This window comes from Takifugu flavidus, chromosome 5, assembly GCF_003711565.1.
Source record: "Takifugu flavidus isolate HTHZ2018 chromosome 5, ASM371156v2, whole genome shotgun sequence".
Taxonomy (NCBI): Eukaryota; Metazoa; Chordata; class Actinopteri; order Tetraodontiformes; family Tetraodontidae; genus Takifugu; species Takifugu flavidus.
Window position 1 is genome coordinate 8,298,502 of NC_079524.1, and position 22,078 is coordinate 8,320,579.

General features: G+C 45.4%; 4 protein-coding genes across 4 annotated transcripts; 1 reads left to right on the forward strand and 3 right to left on the reverse strand.

Annotated features, from left to right (window-relative positions):
• Window positions 1–3,588: 3,588 nt before the first annotated feature.
• Window positions 3,589–11,678, forward strand: smarcad1a (SWI/SNF-related, matrix-associated actin-dependent regulator of chromatin, subfamily a, containing DEAD/H box 1 a). Its single transcript, XM_057032274.1, has 23 exons — window positions 3,589–4,063; window positions 4,457–4,595; window positions 4,674–4,800; window positions 4,878–4,947; window positions 5,116–5,204; window positions 5,304–5,405; window positions 5,620–5,698; window positions 5,791–6,407; window positions 6,531–6,727; window positions 6,875–6,965; window positions 7,207–7,306; window positions 7,394–7,453; window positions 7,963–8,038; window positions 8,122–8,257; window positions 8,403–8,534; window positions 8,610–8,705; window positions 8,801–8,918; window positions 9,015–9,130; window positions 9,216–9,404; window positions 9,488–9,606; window positions 9,688–9,870; window positions 10,027–10,136; window positions 10,825–11,678. Exons 1-23 carry the CDS (start codon window positions 3,943–3,945, stop codon window positions 10,884–10,886), a joined length of 3,129 nt encoding a protein of 1,042 aa, XP_056888254.1. The 5' UTR covers window positions 3,589–3,942; the 3' UTR covers window positions 10,887–11,678.
• prf1.5 (perforin 1.5) lies at window positions 11,612–14,187 on the reverse strand. The gene is made up of 6 exons (XM_057032276.1): window positions 13,993–14,187; window positions 13,829–13,931; window positions 13,356–13,631; window positions 13,013–13,284; window positions 12,793–12,934; window positions 11,612–12,714 (listed from the first exon to the last, which is right to left on the reverse strand). Exons 3-6 carry the CDS (start codon window positions 13,623–13,625, stop codon window positions 11,827–11,829), a joined length of 1,572 nt encoding a protein of 523 aa, XP_056888256.1. The 5' UTR covers window positions 13,626–13,631; window positions 13,829–13,931; window positions 13,993–14,187; the 3' UTR covers window positions 11,612–11,826.
• A 1,124-nt stretch (window positions 14,188–15,311) lies between these two features.
• mpeg1.1 (macrophage expressed 1, tandem duplicate 1) lies at window positions 15,312–18,023 on the reverse strand. The gene is made up of 2 exons (XM_057032275.1): window positions 17,553–18,023; window positions 15,312–17,424 (listed from the first exon to the last, which is right to left on the reverse strand). Exons 1-2 carry the CDS (start codon window positions 18,003–18,005, stop codon window positions 15,745–15,747), a joined length of 2,133 nt encoding a protein of 710 aa, XP_056888255.1. The 5' UTR covers window positions 18,006–18,023; the 3' UTR covers window positions 15,312–15,744.
• Window positions 18,024–19,193: 1,170 nt separating this feature from the next.
• Window positions 19,194–19,979, reverse strand: LOC130525469 (histone H1.1-like). Its single transcript, XM_057032278.1, has one exon. It carries the CDS (start codon window positions 19,802–19,804, stop codon window positions 19,337–19,339), a length of 468 nt encoding a protein of 155 aa, XP_056888258.1. The 5' UTR covers window positions 19,805–19,979; the 3' UTR covers window positions 19,194–19,336.
• Window positions 19,980–22,078: the final 2,099 nt, after the last annotated feature.

Genomic DNA, 22,078 nt, shown 5'->3' on the forward strand with positions numbered 1-22,078 from the left:
AGCCGCTACAGCGCAGGCAAACGGAAGCATGTGTAAACTTTTAGGTTGTTAGATTACAGCGAAATGTTCCTGGCGTGGAGCCCTCACAGGTACAGGCTTTATGTGGAGGAATGCGGCGCTAACAAAGCTCGGTTTGACCGGTCTTCTGTAAGTCGGCCTGGAGGATCCGTCATTGTCTCTCCGGGATCGGTCGGTTGTCTCGGCTGCTCAAAAGCGTCACCTCCAGCAACACGGGAATTCTCCCCCGCTGCTGCTTCCCTTTGTCTCCAGGGGGAGAGAGCGGGAGCGCGTACATGAGTGATGACTAAACAAAAGCTGCTGCAGAAACGTCAGACGCGTTCGCTATCAAACTGCAGTTCAGAGCACTTTAGCCATGTCGGGGTGGCAGTGTATGGCTGACAGGGGGGTTCAAAGGTAACTCCTACTGTATGTGTGATGTATAAAATGTTTTTGCCAACAATTCAGACACACCCAGGTCCAGACTGCAGGAGCCAATCGTCTGATCACTCTTCCAAAACTTTTCTCTTAAAGTTTGCATTAGCTTGTCCTTTTGTGCCACTGGACGCTAACTCCCAGTGCTCTGGCATTTGCTCTGTCGTGACCTTGCTGGTGACCTCTTTCTTTTTCCTTATCTTTTTATTTATCTTTTTATTATATAGGTGCTGGCAAGCTGGTTGATTGTGTGTTCAGCCCCAATTGGTTAAATAAGTCCAACACTTGTGATCAATACTGCTTCTGCAGAATCTGTTTCTTTACGTCATCGTTCATCCAACATCAAACTGCCTACCCGACAGCATCTTAGATCGGAGGTTGACGACAGTAAAAATAAAGCCCATCGGTTGCCAACATTTAAACTAGTGACAGAAACTGTCATTAACGTTAGATCACTCGCTAATGAACTTGTTGGTGCTAAGGAGCAACTGTTGTTGTGTGACCTGGGACATGGCTCCCTCGTTACTGTTAAAACTGTTCTACGCTTAAAGCTAGCCTTCCACACATCCTATACAGGGGCGGGCCGGAGCCGGGGCGTCGTGGTAACATCCCAGACTTGTTACCACGGTGACAAGGTGCTCCCTGCCGCCGTCGGGTCTCGGCCAAGTTTGGGCGCCATGGTGACTGGGTGGTGACAGAATTTGTGAAAAGTCCACAGGGTCGCCGCAGTTGAGTCAGTGTTAGGAACATGCACCGTTACACATGCACAGAGATGCACTTGACACTGGCTTTTAAAAAAAACAATCCACCTTCAGATGCAAAGGTTGGATGTGTGTTTACACACACGTTCGTCATGATTACTTTAATTCGCTTAAATCGTCAAGCCAAACTTAACTTCTCTCTATCTATTTATGGACACTGGGTTTTATGGCGTGCAAAATAATCCGCTGGCTCCGACGAGGGTTCAGCCTCTAGAGATACTGTAAACTCTACTGTACACGCTGAAAGGAAATGATAAATAATCAAACCATCCATCCTGGTGCAGATGTAATGAGCGCACACGGGGCCAGGACGCCTGGCGAAGGCGAGGAGCCACAGTTTGAGCCTCCTGCTGCGAGGGGTCATGACCCCTATCAGACTGTGTGACAATCTGCCTATTGTGTACTGGTACAGCCCAAAACACACACACATGCATTAACTTACACTGTCTCCATGACGATGGTGAGGGCGACAGTAAGGCGACGGGATGGCGCTGTGGTTGTGATGGGAGGTGGCGATGATCAGAATATATTCACAGGTGTGGGTTAGTGTGTTGTGTGTGTATTTGTGTGCACATACATCTTGCATTTGCTGAGTAACAAATTACACATTTTACTGGCAAAGTGAGGACATTTTTGGCTGGTCCTCCAACTTCAAAGGACTGTTTGCGGGTTAAGACTTGGTTTTATAGGTTGAGGTTGGATTTGGGTTTAGGTTAAGGTCAAGGTTAGGAGGGCAGTCGACATGCATTAGAAAGTCCTTACAAGGATGTGTGTGTTTCTTCATGGTCGTTTGTGTTAAGGCATTGACATTGAGCATCAGTGATGGATGTAAAACATTATTATGGGCCTTTGCCATTAAATATTATAATGGTTATAAATAATTGTGAATTTCTGACGCTATTAAGCATGGCATTAATATAATTGACTTTGATAAATGAAACAAGAGGTCTGACATTTAGTTATATTTAATTTCACCATTAAAGTCACATTGATAATGATTAAAATGGCCACATTACAATCCAGTGTATTACTGTTCTGATTGACCAGCTGCCCTGAATGGATCACGGCCATTGTTAAGGTCAGTACCTACTGTGGTCCGACAAGTCAAAAGGTTGAAAAACTTTTCAAAACCAACAAGTGATTGAAAGAATTTGAAATTTAGTGAAACATTTTATGCCTGAGTGAAGAAATTTTGACATTGTTTTTTTTTCTATCAATTCTTTAGCCTAACCTAAAATTAAGTGATTTTCTGTTTAATTTATTTTTCTTTCATTTTAATTTGATAAAAGCGCCAAGGCACCCAACGTTTTAAAATGTTAATTAATTAATAGATTCATTAATTTGTAAAATGAAAAACTTTTCAGACGTTTGTTGTGAACATGTCTGTCCTGTTTCGCCCTCTAGTGGTGAATTACTGTTATAACACAATACATGGGCGAGGGGGGATTTTTAATCATTTTTAAGTTGTGAGAATCACCTCGTGCTTCTTTCTATTTCTGAACTTGTTAGTTTTGCAACATGTAAACTGCAGTTTTTCTGTTAATTACAGTGTAAAATATAAAACAATGTTAAATTAATGATTGCTTTATTACAGTATCATTTTCACTATATATTTAATGTCAATTATCTTTGATTGATTGATTGATTGATTGATTGATTGGAAGCTATATGCTTGAAACTAAACGTAACCTCAATACCAAATGTTTCATCTCCAATTTAAAGGTTTTTTGGCCTAAATACTATAATAGTTAAGAAATTTGTTCAGAAATGCAGCATGGGAAACTTCTGGGGAGTTTCTTAAAGAACAGTGTATTGTGTTATAGGTGTTTAATTTTAATCATTACTTTGTTAACCTGCCACACATGTGTACATTTTCATATAATAAATATATAATAAACATATGTGTTGCATTTAAGTGTCCTACCCAATCACTTGTGTTTGGAGGTCACAACTGCCCGGCTTTTTGAGACTAGGTGTAATTTTTATTATGTAACTGCTCTATTTGTAGTTTTGGAGGTTAATTAGCCAACAAGCATTAAGTTATGAGGTTAAAAAAAAAGCTGTTTCTGATGGGTCTTTTCGGTTCTTATGTGATCATGTTTGTTGGTTGTATAAGTGAAGCTGAGCAAGTTCTAGATAGTTCACCTCCTATTCCAAAATCCCACTGTACAGGATTTAATATAGACATGTAAAATTTAGAATAACACATGTCTCTGACTGGATCGTTGGAAATTACATTGTATGGGAATACAGGCCGTCGCATTTTAATTGGCATGCATTGTATTTATGTCTATTTTATATAAAACACATGGGTTTTAAGGAAGTCGAGCGTAACGGAAGTAACACACGGTGAACTATCTTGACGGAATCGGGAGTTTCCGCCTTCCTCCTGCTCTCGGACCAATGAAAGAAGCCGACACGACATCCTCCAGGGCCGCTGAAGATCGCGGGAAACCGGCTGTAATCGAGAAAACGTCGATCGTAACAGCACTCCAGACGAATTCCTTTCACATAGTCGTATTGCACATTTGGTCAGTCGACACATTTTACTACATTGCGCTGTAGAGGGAACCGGTATCACAACTTAAATCCATTCTGCCTTTAAGGCTTTGATGAACGCTAACACACGTCGCTAGTCGGCTAGCAAGGCTGTCACATTGGCCAACAAGGAGCGCTTCTTGCTGTAGGATCCAGAAGATACTGCTGGGTACAAAGAGACAAAGGATTTTGACGAGTGGTCTCCAGCTGAATGTCAATGAGCACTTTCAACCTAGACCGTTTTCGCTATGACAAGAAGTCAACGACGGCGTCGAACAAAGAGGAGAGTTGCTTCTCCCGAAGTCCCGATTCGGAGAAGGAGAATAAACCAGGTAACGAGCAGATGTTAGATGTTAACTAACAGCGGCGGTAGCCAGATGTGGCGGTAAGAAACCCGCTGTCATCCTTTTTCAAACGTAAATGTTCATCATCGGACGACTGTCCTGACCTGGAAACATCGCAAGGTCGCAGCCAATGTTGCAACAATTAAAAACCTCGCAAAATGTGCTACATTAGTAGATAAATCCTGTTAAACTGAACTGTTTAATGCTGAAAACTCCTGCTTGCAAATACAATAACAGTTGTGCTGATTTTCTTTTAGATTTATCAACGTGTAGTGATCCATACAGTAGAAGACTATAGTATTTCTTACCATTTAAAATTGTATATGTCAGGAGATGGAATAGTAAAAGCATGTGTGGTAATATGTGTACTGGTCTTCGCAGCTCAGAGGAAAGCTGTCAACGCGCCACCAAAGCCCCAAGCCCGAGGAGTTGTCTTTGAGGAAGTCGTATCTTCTGATTTGGACGATAATGAGCTCCTGTCTGAACCGACCACCAAAATATCATTAAGCAGGAAAAAGAAGTAAGTGTGAAGCAGATTCTCCCTCGTTCCCGTCGCTGCTGAGCTCTCTCGTTTTAACTCGTCCTCTTTATTGCGTAGGAACCCCGCAGGGCGATCGACCGAAACATCGGAATCTAACACAGACGATGAAGACGGTGAATTAGAGGAGAAAATAAGCAGAATACGAGAGATGTTTCCTCAGCTGACAAGAACTCAGCTATTGGACGTGAGTTGGCTTCCTAAACCTCATCTTTTCGACTTGTTTAGCATTATTAAAAATATTTTAAAAATCGATATTTCCAGGTCATTACAACTACAACCACACTGGAAGGAGCCGTCGCAACCTGTCTCTTGAGATATGGTGATAAGGAAGGCAAGTTTTGTTTCCTATAGCCTTTATTATATTATTATTATTGTTGTTGTTGTTATTGTGTTTACTGATTAAAATGCTTGATCACAGTCTAACGGTTCACCACACAGATTGGTGAATTCTTCAGGATATCGGTGCTTCTGCATCAAAAATGTTGTTTTCTCTGTTCAGTTGTAGGACGGAAGAGGAAGCCGGATGGATCCAGCAGTTCTCAGAGCAGCGATGAGCTTCATCCCAGCAAGAAGAGGAGGTCGTCCGATGTAAGATTCCTGATCGTTTGGTCCGCTTGGATACAAACTGGCACTAGAGCTATTTCACCTGTTCATATTATTATGTGGCACCTGTTGTTGGTCCAAAAGGCTTCTGTTAAAACCGACGAGGAGGACGGCGGTCCGAGCTGGGAGACGCAGGAAAGCATGGTTAGAAAACTGCAAAAAAAGTTTCCTGACCAGGACAAGGAGGTAAGATGGGACGCTCTTCCTGTCTGTCCTTCATCAAACCATTTCACCTTATTGTTGTCCAGTCCAATTTATAGATGAGGGGAAATAATTACAATGCACAGGCTCAGAGCATGAGGTCGTCACTCCGATCACATGACCGCGTGGAGGACTTCTGTTTCAGCATTATAAACTCTGCTAACACCTCAAAGTCCACCTCTGTGTTTCTACGTTGCAGGAATTGCGAATGGTGCTGCAGGAACATGACTGGAACGTGGAAGACGCCCTGCATGTTCTGCAGATGTTCTCCGACTCCGGTGGGAGCGGCTTCCTCCGTTAATTGCGCTGTCGTGGTCACGCGTTGATGCTCATTCGCTCTCGTGTCGTTTCTTTTCTTTCATCTCTGCAGATAATACCTCCTTCAGCTCCCCAGAAATGGAGGAAAAGAAGCCCAAGAAATCCAGGAGTAAAGAGAAGTCGGGCAAGGACAGTAAAAAGAAGCACTATGAAAGCGTGAGTGAGTCGGAGGAGAGCGCCGGCGACTCGGACGCTGCGAGGCATAGCGAGGACAGCGATTCGGACAAAGACGCCCACAAACGTTTGAAGACACAGAGCAGCGCTTCCACACTTTTGCCGTGGATTACCAAAGGCTCCGAGTCCGCGTCCTCGCTTCCCCCCGTCAGGAAAACCACCTCCACTTCCTCCACAGCTCAGATGCTGTCCCAGTTCGCCAGCGGGACCAGTATCGCCAAGAAGCAGGCAGCAGAGAGCAAGAGGAAGGCCCGCGCCTCCGATCAACACGTGAGCTCAGACGAAGAGAACGACCCCGAAGACACGCTGAGCAGTGAGTTCGAGGACTCGGACGAGGAGCTGAGCGCCACAGAGGGCATGACGGAGATAAAGACGGAGATTGTTAAGTTCTTCCAGACGGCGTCTGTGGACGAGATGTCTCTGATCTCTGGCTGCTCCGTCAAAAAGGCCCAAAAGATCGTGGAGCTCAGACCCTTCGACAGCTGGAGAAGCTTGGTGAGAAAAGATGATTCCGATAATGAATATGACTGGCATCAAAGAGCCGTCGACAAAGATTTGCTTGTTTATTTGGGGCTGTTGTATTTGATGTGTATCTGAGCTTCATGCTCTCTTCTTCAGCTTGAAGTTTTCCATAAGGACAACGGGCTGTCGGAGGACTTACTGATGGGCTGCAAAGTCGTCCTCAGAGAGCGAAAGGTCGTCCTGGGGCTCATGTCCAAATGTGAGAGTATTTCCTCCAAAATGGTCAAACAGGTCACCATGGTAATGCAGAGAGGCACCGCCTCCATGAAGCAGCCGCATGTTCTCAACAACCAGTGAGTAATAGTCCACGTTAATGTAAATCACTGGTTTCGATCCGCAATTTTTTTAAATGTGCAGCTCATTTGTCTCGATTGAACTGTTTGATGTTGATCTCTGAAATGTTTAGGACGCTGTCTGTCTGTCTGTCTGTCCTCTTCCAGGTTCCAACTGAAGCCCTATCAGCTGATTGGTCTGAAGTGGCTGCTGCTTTTGCACGAGCACAAACTGAGTGGCATCCTGGCCGATGAGATGGTGAGCAAACTTGGGATTAGAGATGCAGATTACATCTAATATCTGCAACGTTTAATTTGAGAACCACAGATGTTGCGAAATGCTTGTAATATTTATAATAATTGTGAATGCTGCCACCAGAAAGCTGCTGTGGAGTGACGAGGGTCATACGTACGAGGATTCTATTCCGAAGGGTCGGTGTTCAATTAGATATGTGCTTTTCACGCTCGGAATCTCTTTTTTTCCTTCCTTTTCCTCTCAGGGTTTAGGGAAAACTATCCAAGCTATAGCTTTTCTGTCCCAGCTGTATCAGAATGGAATAGAAGGTCCTCACCTCATCACTGTGCCGTCCTCCACACTAGGTAACCATTGCTGAAAGATTTAGCTGTTGATGCTGGACACAAGTTCTGGTATTGATTCATTCATTTCTTGCTTTAATGCTCTTGTAGATAACTGGGTCAGAGAGCTGAAGCTGTGGTGTCCCAGCCTTAAAGTTGTAGTCTATTATGGTAAGACTCTTCATTCTTCTCTTCACATTGAACTTTGACCCCTCTCCCCAGAAATAAAGGTTTTACGCTGCTGGTAAAGATTTTTTCCCGTGTTTGCACAAAGCTGGAAGCTCTTGTGCTCTCAGGTGAAATCCCTAGCACGCGGGTTTGATTATCATCGGGCTTGACCACGAGGTGGCGGTGTTTCCCCAAACACTTCTTGCTCTTCAGGTTTCCAACAACGATGTTTTTCAAAATGTCATTTTAGTGCCACCTAAATTGAAGTTCCCAATGCTGCCAATGGTGATATAAAGCACTGGAGACCATTGATTGTTCAGATGTTCACTCCACACTCTTTAATAGTCACTTTGGATGTATTATTGACAGTATATAGAATAGAATCTAAACAATTGACTGTACTGGAGCTGAATAGTTGAGAACGAGAGCATACACTGTGTATCTGTACCTGCGCATACGTGTCCTATTTAGATGTTTTGAAGCAACACATTTTGTCTTCTACGATCGTGCAGGATCTATTGACGACCGTCGCTATCTCAGACACGAAATTCTCAATGAAGACATTGAGTACAACGTCATTGTGACCACGTGAGTAAACGCACACCCAGACAGTAGGGGGCTCACTACACTGCATGAATGAATTCAGTGACAGCCTGTCCTTTTTTACTCAGGTATAACTTGGCCATCGGAAACGACAGCGATCGCAGCCTGTTTCGCAAGCTGCGTCTGAAGTACGCCGTGTTTGATGAGGGTCACATGCTGAAGAATATGAACAGCTTGCGCTATCGCCACCTTATGGCCATCAATGTTAGTTCATCACAGTTTCTCTCTGTTAGTAATCAGAATTCATTCATATTTTCTCGTTCCAGCTTTGCACCTCCTTTAACGTCTCTCTCGCTCTCTCGCTCTCTTCCTCCCCCCCTCTCTTCTCTCTTCCCTCCCCCCTGTACAGGCTGAGCATCGCTTGCTGCTGACAGGAACTCCTTTGCAGAACAACCTCCTGGAACTGATGTCTCTCCTGAACTTCATCATGCCCTCGATGTTCTCTAGCTCCACTTCTCAGCTTTCTAAAATGTTTTCTATGGTAAGACTCCAAACTAAAGCTGATTATTTGCAGATGCGTCTCTTCTATAGACCAACATTTAATGTTGCACTGTAGAAATCCCACGAGGAGCAGAGCCCCTTCGAGAGAGATCGCATTTCTCAGGCCAAACTCATCATGAAACCCTTCATCCTCCGAAGAATCAAGAGTGACGTGAGTTTGTGTCTTTCAAGTTCTTTCCTTTGACAATGACTTTAATTTAAAAGAGCTTTAAACATTAGAAATGGTGATTTGTCTCTGTTATCCAGGTTCTCAAGCAGCTACCAGCCAAGGAGGAGAAAGTCGAGACGTGTTTGATGAGTGAAAAACAGCGTGCTCTCTATCAGGCCCTCTTCACGAAGCTCAAGCGTTCCACTAGCGGAGAGAGTGAGCTTAATGCGCTCCTCTTTATGTTGTCTAAAGTTTCCCTTCCGTATACATGGCAGAAATAACACCTCCTCCTCTCACTTCGTTCCTCTGCAGAGCGTGAGCTGTGTAATGTGATGATGCAGCTGAGGAAGATGGCCAACCACCCCCTGCTCCATCGACAATATTACACTGCAGAAAAACTTAAAGCCATGAGCAAACTCATGCTGAAGGTCCGTCCCACTCTGGCCTGTCCCGTCCTCACTCGGCTCCTCCTTTTGTACTTGTCACCTCACCCACATGCGTGTGTGTCCGCAGGAGCCGAGTCACTTTGACGCGGACGCCGCTCTGATTCAAGAAGACATGGAAGTGATGTCAGACTTCGAGCTGCACCGACTGTGCCAGCAGTACTCCTCCATTGGCTCCTACCAGTTAGAAATCGACCTCATACTTGACTCTGGGAAATTCCTCCTCCTCAAAGAGCTGCTGACCTCTCTTAAAAAGAAGGTAAAGGCAGATGTGCGGAGCGCCGGTTATTTCCAAGTTCGCAAGTATCGTGTAGCTTAGTTTGAGGATTTTTATTCCTACAGGGTGACCGAGTGGTGTTATTCAGTCAATTCACCATGATGCTGGATATTATAGAAGTGTTACTCAAGCATCTCAGTCACAGATACATCAGACTGGATGGATCCACACCCATCGCTGACAGGTAACTGGTGTTACTGGGTTACCTGTGTTAAAGGAATTTTAGGGGGCTTAAATTGAGCCCGGACGTCTTTTTGTCCTGTAGGATTGTGCTGATTGATGAGTACAACACAGATCCGGACATATTTGTCTTCCTCTTGTCAACGCGCGCGGGCGGCCTTGGCATCAACCTCACCTCGGCCAACGTCGTCATCTTACACGACATCGACTGTAACCCCTACAACGACAAACAGGCAGAGGACAGATGTCATCGTGTGGGACAGACCAGGTGGGATGGAGTCCCGATCTTAAGAGTTGTTTGGTCTTGGTTAAGCTGGTCTTTGGACCTTCTTCGGGGAAAAAATCTGTTCCCGCAAATGGAGAGCAGCCACATTGACAATAATTTGAAAGGACGCCTCAGGACTAATTAACATTTCTCTTTCAGGGCTGTCCGGGTCATTAAGCTGATCAGCAAGGACAGTATAGACGAGTGCATTTTGCAGCTGGGCCAGAAGAAACTAAAGCTGGAACAGGACATGACTGCTGCTGAGCAGGGTGAGCAGATACATCCACATAGGAAATGCAGCAATTCCTGAGATAATTCCTAATTACAGTAGTTACATGTGTTGTCATTTTCTCTGCCACCAGTAGCCTAAACATCAAATTACTGAACGCTAAACAAATGCCACACCCTCGTCCTTAAAAACTGACTCTTGACCTCATTCCAAGCATCTCTTGGCCCATCTGTGCCTCAGAAAACATGATATCAAAAAGCAAAATTCAAACTGAACCTGAACCTGAACCTGAACAGAAAGGCGGGATCAAACATCTCGGTCACAGATACATCACAACTCGTCCAGTGGGTGGAACAGTCGGTCATTATCAGCACTTCAGGACTAGCGCACATTGTCTGGCAGATGGCAGCACTGCTCTGTGCCACATACAGTAGAAGGAAAAGCTTTATGGATGATGGGTGTTTTTGAGTTGGTAATGGATGCTTAATGCAGAAAATGCGTATTTGAGTAACCCTTAAACCCTGAATTTTCTGGAAAAACATCACTGCACATGGATTTTACATCAGTTGGGGATTGTGAAAATAAACTCTTGGATTATCTTTTTATGCTGGATGATGATACGTAGCACGCGGCTAAAAAACAACAGACCCGACAACAAATCATTTTGGGTTTCTACTATATGGAAGCAGGCGTGTCACATTTTTGACCATGGTTCTTTTTTTCCTAAGGTGTTGAGGGGACCATAACTGAAGACATGGCGTCGTTGCTCAAAGCCTCCCTCGGACTGTAAACCACACTTGAACCTTGGCGCGTGTCAATCCTCTTGGATTGCCGGAAGACTTGAGTATCCTGACTGAACGCACACTTTCTTTCATTTTGATGAGAAAACTACTGAGAGATGACCAATATATGCTGCCATTTCCTCCAAGCACATGATTGTAAAACCAGTACATTAAGGCAAAACTCACATTTTATGTACTTGTGAATACTTCATGTACCACATGGGCCTTAATGGAGAAGCCTGAAAACAAAAATGGGGTTTAGATGTTAGCATCAGGAATTCGTCACGTCTCTGCTGGCGCTCAGATGTTGTCAGTTGCATTCCAACTGTGGCACAGTGGTTTAGATAAGAGGCTTACTGGCAGTCGGTGATACATGCTCACACCAGAGCTCCTGCATGCATTTTGTACAACATCTCATTTGGAATTTTCTTCTATCTCTTCAAAACTCATAGAGGAAACTCATCCAGACTAGAATGTCGGTCGTAATGTCGTTTTTTAAGCGAAAACCCTCCGGATGAATCTAGGTGAGCTCAAGCTAATATCGGAAATATTCGGATTTTCTACCGTATTTAAACAAAGCATCACAGAAATTACAAAGTGTTTGTTCACGCGGTGCTTCGACTTGAAATGTGCTCACGCCGAGTGATACTGGTGAAGGTCGATGTGTTCAGGGTGTAGCCGCTGCGTTCTCGTACTGTACAAACGTGTTACAAGTGTTACTATATAAGACTGATGGCATTTGTATGTTTTGGTTTTTTATTGTTCCTCTTTCAACCGAATAAAAAAACAAAATAACAGTGTTTACAAGACTTTAGTTGCTAACATTCAGCGTCACAAATCACTTTATTTTGCATATACAGTAATATGGTCCAAGGAAAAAAAGAACATTGTTATGAACAGGTTATAGACTGTATCCAGATGTTAAACTTGACCTTGTTTTGTAGCGACCTACTCGGCGCTGGGAGAGTAGCGCCCACACCTAAAACCCGTCAGGTGAGCGTCACACTTGACCACATAGGTGAAGTAGAGAACCCCTCTCTTCAGCTGGCAGCTGAAAGAGTGTGTTCCCCTCTCGGGAACGGCGATGCATCTTCCAGCGACATCGTTGTAGAACACGTCTCTGTCCCAGACTTCAAGCCTCAGCTCCAGACCCACCTCCACTGACCCCAAGTCGTAAACGGCGTTCCACACTGGTTCGTCGTCGTCCATCACCGTCTCTGTTTCCTCGTAGATGCCGTTGTAGAAGATCTTCACGTAGGCGTCCGTCTTCGTGAAGGTGTCGGCGTTCAGGCCCGCAGCTCTGTGGATCATCAGTTTGAGAGTTCCTCTGCCGGACCGTAGGGGGCAGCAGTTGTGATCCAGGTTCGGGGTCGGGGAGCAGTTCTTGGACCCAAACTGGTCCTCCCTCAGCTGGTTCTCCTGAATGTACCCTGTGATGGCGTCTCTCAGATTGGCGGCGATCTGCGAGTCCTGCACTAGTTGATGCAGAGGGAAGATGGCGTAAGAGACGACGTCGGGGTTATCGTGGAGGCTGTTCATCCAGCTGTCATACGCCTCCGACGGGTCCTGCTGGTAGAGGATGTCGGGGAAGTATCTCTCCCCCCCAACCACTTCGATCTTGTGGGTCATGAAGCCCTGGTAGAAGCCCATGCTCAGGTTGCCCCTCAGAAGGTTGTCACACTTGTTGGAGAGGGTCACGTTCGCAGGGAGGAACCCAAGAGACATTCGCAGCTCCGCGTTCAGGCACTTTTTGACATCGATCTCGGCGAAGCCCTTCAGCGCAGCCAGACAGGTCCTAAACGCTGTTACCCGTCTCACCTTCCCGCCGAGCTGGACCTGCACGAGGGAGGCAGAAAAAGCGTTTGATGCTTCTTTACAGCAAATTTCAATGTCCAACATGGTCAGCTGTATAACCTGGTGTATGTAATGAGTTCCATAGGTGTTTATCAGCCGCCTGTACAGGGCTCTGTCCTGGGTCGTATTCAAACCCTGAGGGAGTCTCTTCAGATGTTTGGTGAACTCTGCGCTCAGCTGGGGGTGATCAGCCAGCCTGTAGCTGTACAAATAAAACAAAGAAGCTGTACTTCAACCATGGATGGATGGACGCCATCGCGCCCCAGCTGCTGGGCTTTACCTGTAGTAGGTGCAGCTGATCTCATGGATGGCGAAGGTGGCCTTGTCCACGCTGTGCTGCAAGCGTGCGAATTTTGCCAGGTCTGAGCGGCTCCCTCCCAGCACGGCGTTGCCAATATTCTCCAAGCTCAGTCCGATGCCCCAGTTGTTCCGGACCAGGGAGGAGGAACTGCGTAACAGGGAGTCCACGGAGTGGTGGAGGGCGCTGGAGAGCTGCTTGCTGCAGCGGCTGAAGGGGCGCCAGTCGAGAACAGCTGCTGGGAGTTTCTGACTCTGAGCGGCGAGATGGGAGGAGAATGGTCCAAGAATGGAGACTTCATAGCTAGAACTTTGCATTTTTGTACCTGTCCTTGTTGGAAGCGGTTGGAACACAGCGTGCAGGTGCTGTTGTCGCTCATGTACCCCTTGACGTTGATCACAAATGCTCCTGTTCGCTGCATACGCACCACATCGAACCCCTCCCCTGCCAGGTTGTGGCCCGGCACAAAAGGGGCTTTCTCGCACTCTGGACCTGAGGCGGTCCAGCAGGTCTGTCCACTGCGGACCTCCAGTGTGACCACTAGAGCCAGAACAAAAAGAACATAGCTGTTCCCTTTGTGTCCTGCTGCTCGCATGGTTACCTGAATGTTACAACGGGAAGAGTGACAGTGTTAAACTTTTTATTGAGGTCACTGTAGACAGAAGTCTGCCAGTTTGTTGATGGTACTGAGCTCAAGCCAGAAAAATTCTGGCATTTTATAGAGTAATTTCTGATCCGCTCTGTAATCTAAACCAAAATAATCCTCCACCAGATGTTCTCTCAGACCTCAAGTCTTACCTTATTATTTTAACGCTTCTTGTCTTCCTTTTGTTCCGTTTATGGACTTTGGACGAAGTTTCCGCTCTGTCTTTTCCTAAATTCCTCTGCAGATTCTAGTAGCCTGAATGATACATTTGTTCTCCCTCTCTCTCTTCTTCTATCCCTCAAAGTGCTCAGCTCACCGTAAACGATGTTCTCCGAGCGAGCTCCTCTCCTGATCTGGATGGGAAGGAGATTGCGCTTGGAAGAGTTTCGCCTTCTTGGCAGGCAGCGCCAAAATCCTGCTGGGTAACTAGGCAGTGTTCTGTCTTTCAAGGTTATGTGGCGCTCTCTCTCTCCCTCACTCTCTTCTTCTTTTTCTCTCTCTCCCCCACGGCCTTAACAATTTCCTCAGCGTGAGTGGGTTGTTTTGATGGATATGACCCAGCTTTCTGAATCCCTCACAGCTGTGTGTGTGTCTGTGTGTGTGTGTGTGTGTGTGCTGGGGGATGGAGATTATTGTGCAGTCACGAGAGGAAGGGCGGACATTAGTGAGTCCTCTTTATGGGAAATGCTCACATGTATGTATGCTTGCATGTGTTTTTAACGTGTGAGCTGGCCCGGCTTCCCGACATGAGCTCAGCTTCTCTGCTGTTTATGTTGTCTCCATCAAAGCATTAAACGCCACAATGAACCACTTATTTAACCCAGATTTGCTTGGACTAGTGTGTTCTTGGGTGCCACATCTGCAGCTTTTTCACCGCTGTAGTTAAAACATGTCTGACCACATCGACAGTACGACCTATGAACCCATACATGGATTTGGGTTCATGGAGAACTGCACATCTAAATGAATTTAGAGTTTGACTGCTTCTAAATCAAATGTATGTGTCTCTTTAAGTAGCACGTGCTGTGGGCACGACTGCTGGTCTCACTTATCATGCTGGAGCTGCTGACACAGTGTTTCAGGATGAATCAGAAATTTGACTCTGGGATATTATATTATACTAAAGCTTTCAGGGACTTCTGGATATTATGGCCATGGGGGGCTGAGCTGAGAAGTGGAGGGATCTCAGTTGAAGCTTCGGTGCCGACAAAACATGTAAGATGTTCTGGTATTAGAGGAAGGTGCAAGAACACCTTCAGAGCACTGCTGAGGTACCCTTGAGCAAGGTACCAAAGCCACCAATGTCCACATAGGGCCCTGGATGAGCTGGAAACTGGTCTGGGTGCGTGCCCAGCCTTCCCCCATGTGTGCACCTTCACAGTGAAACCGAAAATAGATAAAGTTGTCAAGAGAACGAAAGGGTAACGAATATCAGGGCCAAATATATACCGAACATGCACAAGCACATGTGTCTTTAAGCCACCACCGGCTTTCATTCAAACATTGAAACAGGCCATAGTTGTGCCCTTTTCTAGCTGTGCTGTCACCACTTTAGAGAGGATGGCATTCAGCAGCTTTATATGGGTTTCTTGAGGTTGGTCTAAGTGCAGACAAGCACGGAGGCAGACTCATTCACTGTTTTTATTTTTTATTATTATTATTTTAGTGACTTGCAATTGTTTCACTGTTATATTTGCAGTAAAGGTACTAGCAAAGGATATTGTTGTAGTATGAAACTGAAGGTTAAACAAAATTAAATGAAATTCAAAAGATATAAAATAAATGTGCTGATTCATTTTATTAGCAAAAACAGTTGTGTTATTAAACACTCAAAAAACGTAGATTTGTGGCGTTCTTCACACTGGCCTCCAGGGGGCGCTGCTATCCTACTTTCGGAATTACTTCCACTTTCCGGTCTGGTGACGGCTCTTTCCATTACAAGAATAGGGTTTAAGTGCAAAAAAAATAAAAAGCCAAATCACACAGCTTTTGAAGTGATTCTAATTTCCATTGTCCATAAAAATAGAGAAGCGAGGAACAGACTTCTTGTTTGTGCCATGTACTGACACTAAGAGGACCTCGTCTCATCAGTTTCAGTTTCCTGGAATAACCCGTCATGAATCTCTTCATAGCCGCGACCTCTCTGCAGCCAGGCACCCAGCCTTCGCCTCCTCTTCACCATGACTGTTGAAACCACAACCACAAGCGCCATCAAAGCCAGTACCCCGAAGGCTATGCCGGCCTTTTCTCCACCAGTCAGCTGGTTATGGGGGTCAAACTCACGCATGGATTCAGACATTTCCTCCAGTTTGACCAGCTTCCATTCCTTGCTCTGGCCGATTCTGACCCAGCTCTTTTCTCCCTCCGTCAGAACCATGACCGTATTAGTGGCTTGCAGGCTGATAAGTGGAGAACTGGTGAAAGGAGGCAGGTGAACGGGGAGCAGCTCTCCCCCTGTGAACAAACCAGACTGGACACAGTAAAGAATCTCACATCCGTCGCTCACTGCGGCCAAATGCTGACTGAACTGTGGAGGACAGCGCTGTTTGGAGTCCGCCAGTGGGTTGCTTGACTGACAGCTGAAGAGACCTCCAAACGCCACCGAGAACCTGGTGGCGGCTTCATAGTCGTTGCTAATGCAGATCATCTGGCCGTCGGACAAAAACTTCAGTGGAATGAAGTTCGCAGGGCAGCTTTTGGTATTGGTGAGCGGGTTGATGAGAGAGGGGCTGTAGATGCCACCAAACAGATACCCCGAGTTTTCCGGGGCCTTTCCTGTATTCACGGAGCACCAGTAGGTGTTGATGGTAGCGGAGCGAACGTGGTAGTTGTCCTGACAAACTCTGCTATGGCAGCGACTCCAGCCGAGAAAGCCACAGTGATGCGTTTCGTCATGGCAGTCATACGTGGTGTAACTCTGCTGTCTCCTCTCAGATCTCAGCAGCGTGGGGGTGTACGGTGCACGGCAGGAGAAGTCGCCCGTGTTTGGGTTCTTTTGGGCCAAGGCGTCACATAGCGGGCCTGCATCGGAGCTGATCGGAACGCACACTTGGTAGACCCCACCAAAGCTGAGGTTCGTCACCGGACCGTCACAGGACTTATCGTCAATGTTGGCCTGGAAATTAAAGTTCTTGGAGTTGATGTCAACGCAGCCGGGACGCGTGTTGACTTTATAGTATCTGTCAATGGCCTGACGCACGGAGCGAGACACCTTTCTGACGGTAGGCTGAGGCAGATCTGGGAATGTGTTGGGGTTGATAAAGTACTGCAGGGGCATTCCTGAGCGGTCGATAGCAACAAGGTTGTTCCTGGTACTTTCCTGCCACTTCTGCAAAGTCATGCCAGGGTAGAAAGGAATGCCGCCACCATGGCTCTGGATAATGGAGTACGTAATATTGGACTGGTACCCCTGAAGGATTGAGCTCTGCGTGGAGGTTTGGCTGCTTATGTCAAACTTGAGCTTGTCAAAAAAGTTCAAGCCTGCCTGGGCTGTAATGGAGGAACTTTTCGACGTGGCGTCTGACACGTATTTGGCGGTGAGGTAGTCTTCCTCCACAAGCGTAGCACCAGCGTCGACACTGGTGATAACGTGGGTTCCAAATTCCAGCACCATCTTTTCCGAGAGATAGTCTGCATTCTTGGTTTGGTTGTTTTCTATTGCATCAGCGATCTCTTTGGCTTGCTGAGCGAAACGCACATCCAGAGCAAAGTCGGGAAAGGCTTTCACTTTGTAGATAAAGTTGCGGATCTTAAAGGAGAGACGAGAGGGATACAAATCACCGTTACCACCATCAAGCACGTTAATGTATAACTAGTCATAAACTTAAAATGATTACTCATTCTCAACAAGGGACGAGATTAAAAGCTAGAACTTACTTGCACTCTGGTGGTAATTGAAGAGTCTTTGACCTGGTGGATTTTCATCCTCTGGTTCTCTGTGGAAAACTTTCCATTCAGCACAGAGAAGAAGGAAGCATCAGCATTGATGGAGTTAGATGTGCAGCTTTTCTGCTCCAGCCAGGAGCTGATGATTTCAGAGTTTGTCTCCACGCCGGTCTCCTTGTGCGGGATGACAAACACCTCGTCAGGGATGAGGTAGAGCCCGTCCTCCGTGGTCTGGCACTGGAAGTAGCTGATGTTCATGACCCGGCCCATGTCCATGTTGCGCAGGTTGTCCCATCCTCCGCCCGGCAGCACCTCCAGAGCTGTGATGGAGTGGTTGGTCAACTCACGGCATTGTCTGAGCCAGTTGACCGGCCGGCTGATGGGGACTGAGGAGCCGGAAAAGAAAAAGAAAAAGAGGGACAGGACTGTCACTGCTGCCTTCATGGTGTCTGAGAGAAATGAGGAAGTCGGTGGAATTTATAAAGGGGAAAGGTTCCACCTCCTGCAAGAGGAAGCAGTTTTACTTTTGATCAAATTTTGATTTTGCGTAGGTGTGTGTGTGGGTGTGTCTGTGTGTCTGTGTGTCTGTGTGTCTGTGTGTCTGTGTGTCTGTGTGTCTGAGTGTCTTTGTAATGATTGGATGGGTGGGTGGACAGATTTCCTAACTTCCTAAACTTAAACTTGGATTTGTACATTAATATATTTTAGGGCCAACATATAGAATTTGAAGTTTTAAAGGTAACATGTATAAAGTAAGACTTCACAAAAGAGAAATGAAACCAAAAGCAGGAACCAGTCTTGCATTTTAATGGTCGGACATCATGTGTGAACAATGTCAGTGGAATTTCCCCACAAATTTCCAACTGTAGTCAACAAATACAAGCTTCCAACCTCAATCCCATTGAATAACATCCAAATCACGACAGAAAAGAGCTACATGAAATCATCAGGTAAACACGTATTGATCGGGTGTGGCGATTTTATGTTGTATGAACTGTTTTTGTTTGTTTTTCCCATGTCATGAAGGCAGTTTTTTACACGTAACAACAATCTCCCTGGAGACAGGCCTTTTGGATTGTGGACTTTAAAAATCCTTATTAATAAGTCTTACCTGTGTAATTTCAATAATAGCATTAGAAATATATAACTAAATCATGCAGCAAACACTCAAAACTCATCAGTTAACCTATTTAATTTGATTTATCATTTCTGAACACTTCCTCCTCTGTATCATTAGTTCCTGGTGTGCAGGATCTCTATCAGGTGGCACCATCTGGGGCCATCGCGTGTTTCCTGCAGCAGATAAGAGGGTCTGCGACAACCATGGCCGACCCCGCCCGAGGAGCCCCCCACGATCATCAGCAGGGCTGTTTTTGTTTGCTTGGGGGTTTTTTGTGTGTGTTTTTTTTTCTATATCGTGACTCTTTGCAAAATCAATGTGCATGTAATAGTGTAAATTCCCAAGTTAATATTCGAAATATGGGTTTGCTCCAAAATAGGCTTTATATTTTTGCACCGTTTAAACTATGGCAGGATTTAAAACTTTATTGCATCATGTATTTTCTTCTTGATAAATCATCAGACCACAGTAAAACAACATTTTGCTCAAGAAAAAGAAATCCCTCACACGTGTCATAAGTATAATCACTTTATTATTTTCAATAATTGCAATTTAAGAATAGAAGATTTTTTAGGGTGTAAATAGGTTTCATTTTGATTAGAATATTCCCCTTTTCTCCCTATATTATAATGCTCAGGGGACGCCACACAAGGATTTACTTCTTGGTTGCAGATCTAAGGGACCTGGTAAGAGGACGTCCAAAGGTTGGCTTCCTGGCTTTTTTTGATCTCTTGGCTGCCTTCTTCCTGGCTCCAGTGGCGGTCACTGCTGCTGTGCTCACTCGGGTCCGCTGGACCCTTCTTACTTGATTTTTCTTCTCTTGCGCCCCTTTCTTCCTCGCAGGTTTGGAAAGATTCTTGTTCACTTTGAAGGAGCCGGAAGATGCGCCGGTACCCTTGACCTGGACCAAATATTTTTTGGCCACCAGTCGCTTGAGGGCGTTACTGATTCTAGCTCTGTCTACGTCGTAGCCTCCGACTTTTAGAGCCTTTTTCAGGGACGCCAGGGACACGGTGGCCCTCGCATCGGCGGCAGATGCGGCTTTCATGATGAGGTCCGACACTGTCGATCCTGCCGTCCCTGGCTGTGACCGGGTTCTCCTCTTGGTGGCAGCAGAAGACATTGTAAACGTTTCTGCAAGTGACAGAAGGCGATGTCTGCGCTGTCCATGTCCAGCGACGGGTACCTATAAAGCCACGATGAGGACCGTGTAGTGTCAGCCTCTTCACTGAAGTGCGCCTCTCCTCTTCATCTCATTGCCTTTGTGTTTTCTCCAGATGAATTATTCAACAAAACCGCCCCCTTTAGCACAGTTAACAACATAAAACCACCGTAAGTTGACCGACCTGTTTGTATTGTTATTAAGAGATTTGCAGAAATATTTGCCTGCGTTGTGCGCAATTACGCACAGGCTGTTACGCGTAATGACATTTAGACTTCTAAACACCTTGTCTATGACACTCTATAAACCTTCAGACACATCAATATGCTTAACATTAATGTGAGACGTTTGTTAAAGAGACAATTGTGTTTAATCTATGCCGTTTTCCTTCATTGATTGGAGTTAGAATGGACGAAAGAAACACAGTTGTGTTCACGCGATAACTTCACGAGGCGTTTTGCGGGGTTACATGTTACGTAACGACGTCAAATGAACACCGATCTTCCTGTTTCCTGCTTTGATACTTTTCCCAAAAGAAGTTATTCTCAAAACCGTCGAAGGTATAGACAATGAAAATAAAAAGGACACGGCCTCTTGGTGGGGTGCATGAAATAACACAATAATTTATTAGGATTCATAAATAAATGTGTTATTGTACCAAAACCTATCACCATTATTCTCATACATTGCAGACACAAAGAAAATCCACCATCAAGATGGCTCAACGGTGCTTCCATCAGCTCATTGCCAGCAGAAAAGGAACTTTTTGAGCTAAGAGAGTGAGCATTTAGCTGTGTTTAAGCACATGAAAATGTTTTTAAATCAGGCTGTTGTTTGATGTGTAATTGAATTTTTATGCTAAATTGACCATGAAATCTTGATAACTTGCAGGTTCTGAGGTGTACTGTGTTTTGTTGTGGCTTTAGCTCCTACAGACCATAGAGCACATTTGTCATACAAGATTCAAGATTTTATGTTTTTTGCAGCAGTGATTATTGGCAATGAAATGTGCAATAAGATATTAGTGTAACCACTCAGTAACTCCAACTCCCCCTCTCCACTGCCGTTCCAAAACGGATGGGCGTAATCTTTTCTGAGGTTTAATATAAATCCATGACAGAAAAGGTTTGAGTAGAATACAGCAAATACAGATCAAAGCAATAACACCTGTCAATAGATCCATGTAGGAGAAATAGCACTACTGAATAACATGTGAAGTAAGAAAAGTGTGTGTGTGTGTGGGGGGGGGGGGGCTTAAACTCAATTAAACTAATAGTTATTCTCGCCTTGTCAGTGACATTTTGATCGTATGAGATCACTGAAGATCCCGCCTCTTCCTGTCTGTGCACTCTTTAACCACATTTAATAGCCGCCTTTCAGCCAGCCACATTGTATAAATGATTAAAATCATGCAATTTCTCACTGTACTTGTTTGAGAGTAAGCCTTGTTGGAAGGAAGGCCAGTTGAGGCAGATTATGGCCCATGATTCCAGTTAACACTTGTATTTGAAGGTGATGAACCCCTGCCAGGACCTCACCCACTGAAGCTGTTCAACTGATATTGGCTGCTTTGATGCACTGTTCAAACCAAAGTAGGGAGGCCTTCATATCCAACCCCACCCTGCTGTTATGTTGGGGCTTCAGCGAGCATCCCAGTTTTTAATATGGGCCTGCTTCTCTACTAGATGAGCCAAACAGGTCATTTAATTATCAAACAGTCTTGTTCGGTCTACTAAAAACATTGTTTAAATAGACAAAACAATCCAATTTTGTTAAATAAGATCAGTGAGATATTTATGCTGTTAGCTGCTAATGACTGGAGGCTAATGGCTGCAGTCTGGAACAAATATGAGCATTTAATGCGTTTACACGCTCCACTATGCTGATCTGCAATGACTCGTCAGTTAACTGTTGCTGTGGGAACGCACATGAGGCTCACTGAGTTGACTGATGTTCGACTTTCTGGTAGGTCAAAATAGGGCTTATGATGATTTCCATTATGTCACACAACAAATAATGACCCATGGAGTGGTGGTAGCACGACGTGTCAGCTGACACGGTGAAGCTGACTGGGCCTGGTTACTGGGAGATGTTTACGCAAACCTGGGGGCTGTAGTGTGGTACATTTCTGGGCTGGAAACATCAATTCTTGCCAGTGTCAAAGGTCACGCAGACAGGTGACGCATAGGGAAGCAGTCAGGGTCGGTCCTGGATGTGTTCTGTGGTGAATGTTGT

Excerpts from the sequence above, each read along its gene's own strand:
- smarcad1a (XM_057032274.1), top strand. The coding sequence starts at position 3,943 with ATGTCAATGAGCACTTTCAACCTAGACCGTTTTCGCTATGACAAGAAG. Across the intron at positions 5,406-5,619 it reads TTCCTGACCAGGACAAGGAG|GAATTGCGAATGGTGCTGCA; the intron begins GTAAGATGGGAC and ends TCTACGTTGCAG. Across the intron at positions 8,535-8,609 it reads TTTCTAAAATGTTTTCTATG|AAATCCCACGAGGAGCAGAG; the intron begins GTAAGACTCCAA and ends GTTGCACTGTAG.
- prf1.5 (XM_057032276.1), bottom strand. The coding sequence starts at position 13,625 with ATGCGAGCAGCAGGACACAAAGGGAACAGCTATGTTCTTTTTGTTCTG. Across the intron at positions 12,935-13,012 it reads ATCAGCTGCACCTACTACAG|CTACAGGCTGGCTGATCACC; the intron begins GTAAAGCCCAGC and ends TTATTTGTACAG. Across the intron at positions 12,715-12,792 it reads GAACTCATTACATACACCAG|GTCCAGCTCGGCGGGAAGGT; the intron begins GTTATACAGCTG and ends TCCCTCGTGCAG.
- mpeg1.1 (XM_057032275.1), bottom strand. The coding sequence starts at position 18,005 with ATGAAGGCAGCAGTGACAGTCCTGTCCCTCTTTTTCTTTTTCTTTTCC. Across the intron at positions 17,425-17,552 it reads CAATTACCACCAGAGTGCAA|ATCCGCAACTTTATCTACAA; the intron begins GTAAGTTCTAGC and ends CTCTCCTTTAAG.
- LOC130525469 (XM_057032278.1), bottom strand. The coding sequence starts at position 19,804 with ATGTCTTCTGCTGCCACCAAGAGGAGAACCCGGTCACAGCCAGGGACG.